At 30.7% G+C, this 1930-nt stretch overlaps 1 protein-coding gene across 1 annotated transcript in view; it reads left to right on the top strand.

Moving 5' to 3' along the window:
* LOC111689276 overlaps positions 1–1088 on the top strand; it is a 2944-nt gene extending 1856 nt beyond the window's left edge. Inside the window, exon 2 of the mRNA XM_046949359.1 lies at positions 602–1088. Within this exon, the coding sequence (XP_046805315.1) occupies positions 602–1088 (487 nt within the window). The remainder of the gene's footprint in view (positions 1–601) is intronic.
* The last annotated feature ends 842 nt before the right edge of the window (positions 1089–1930 follow it).

The raw sequence follows: 1930 nt of genomic DNA, 5'->3' as shown, positions 1-1930 counted from the left end.
CTATAGACTAGACTATAGACTAGAGTATAGACTAGACTATAGACTAGACTATAGACTAGAGTATAGACTAGACTATAGACTAGAGTATAGACTAGAGTATAGACTAGACTATAGGCTAGGGTAGACTATAGACTAACAGTCTAGACTATATATTAAACTATAGAATAGTCATGACTATAAACTGGACTATAGACTACACTATAAACTAGATAATAAACTATATTATAGACTTACTACCTACATCTTTTATCCTCCACTGTTTCCACTTAATGTAATTAAACATTTGTATGTATAGCACTAGTATGTAATTAAATTTATAAATACTAAATTATTCAATTACAAATATATTGTTGTTTAATAAAAAACAATTAAAAATGCATAAACTATAACAATAAAACTTAAATTTTGAAAAACTAGGTCTCATTCATTTTATAAAAATTTTCAAAAATCATGTACAAATTCAAAAGTTTATTAACTATAGCAGTTTCTGTATTAATTATTCCTGTAACAACAGCTGCCCTAAAAGATGTATGTAAGTATTTAAATAAAAAAACATAACATATATAAAAATTTTATTTTGCTTAAAGAACTTCTGATACAGTCCAAAATTTCTGGAGACCTCTTGGACCGATCGTAGACCTGATTTTAAAGTTAATATGACATTTAGTAATCAAGGTTTTATACGTTCCTTGAATTGGTTTGAAAGGGACATTACTTCACCGGTAGCACGTCTGGTAATTTTGCAAAAGGATTGTTGCGATAGAACTTCTACACTCTACAATTTAACTACACGTTTGTGCGATATTCAACAATTTATTAGTAAAGTGCCCATGTTTAAGGAAACTATTTTAAAGGCTCTCAAACAGGGCAATTATACGTATGAATGTCCCTTGAGAAGAGGATTTTATGTTATGGATAATGTACGTATTAATAGTCGTAATCCTATATTGGCATTTATGTATCGACCCAATAGAACTTTTACTTTTACGGGTGGTCTGTATGAGGAGTTGGCGAATAGGAGTATATTACCTTTGTCAACATATCGGTTTACGGGTAAAATCGTAAAGAAGGTGTGTAAGGAATTCTGATTTCAGTAAATGTGATGAAATATATAAAAGTTTTCAACCTGACATGCAAGAACTAAAGCGCACTTTTTTGATTTTCAATTATCAAAATCTCATAACTACTACACCGGTCTCTAAACAGGGCAACTATAGTTCTTCATGTCCTCTTAATAGGGGATTTTATGTTATGGGAAATATTCATTTATCCAATCTTCATCCGGCTTTGGAATTTATGTTTCGTGCGAGAACTACCTTTACCTTTGTTGGTGGTTTGTATGAGGAATTGGGGAATAAAAGTATGATTGCCTTTGACAACTTACAAGCAGGCGGCCAAAGTTCTGAAGAAATCAAATAGAGATAAATCAGATAAAGTTAAATAAAATTGTCTGTATCAGTTTTTGGTTAGATTTTATCCACTATATAACTTAGGTTATATAGGAAGCTTTCAATTTAGAGAAAACTTTCAGTTGATACTCCTTAATTAAGAAAGTCCAGTGAGAATCGACGTCTTGAGAAATGGTTCTAAGATATTTCCAAAAGACCAAGCATTTATATGGAAAATAAATGCTTGTGTGATAAAATTTATGAATTGGTATCTTAACAGTTTTTGAACCATCAGTATAGACTGATTAACAGACTTCCTCGCAACAAAATTGATCTACATTTATATGGAAAATACTGCAAAACTAACGTCATCTTCACTAGGAGAAATGGGAGGGTCTAAAAGTATATGTACCTATGTATGTGATATCGGATAGCAAATCTTTACTTATGTTAGATGTATTTAAATGCTGAACAATTTTCCGATTTTCTAGCCAATAACGGTAATGTTATGAAACTAAAAAGAAATGTCGGATATAAGTGTA

Source organism: Lucilia cuprina, chromosome 2 (genome assembly GCF_022045245.1).
Source record: "Lucilia cuprina isolate Lc7/37 chromosome 2, ASM2204524v1, whole genome shotgun sequence".
Taxonomy (NCBI): Eukaryota; Metazoa; Arthropoda; class Insecta; order Diptera; family Calliphoridae; genus Lucilia; species Lucilia cuprina.
This window is presented reverse-complemented; position numbering and strand designations above follow the sequence as displayed.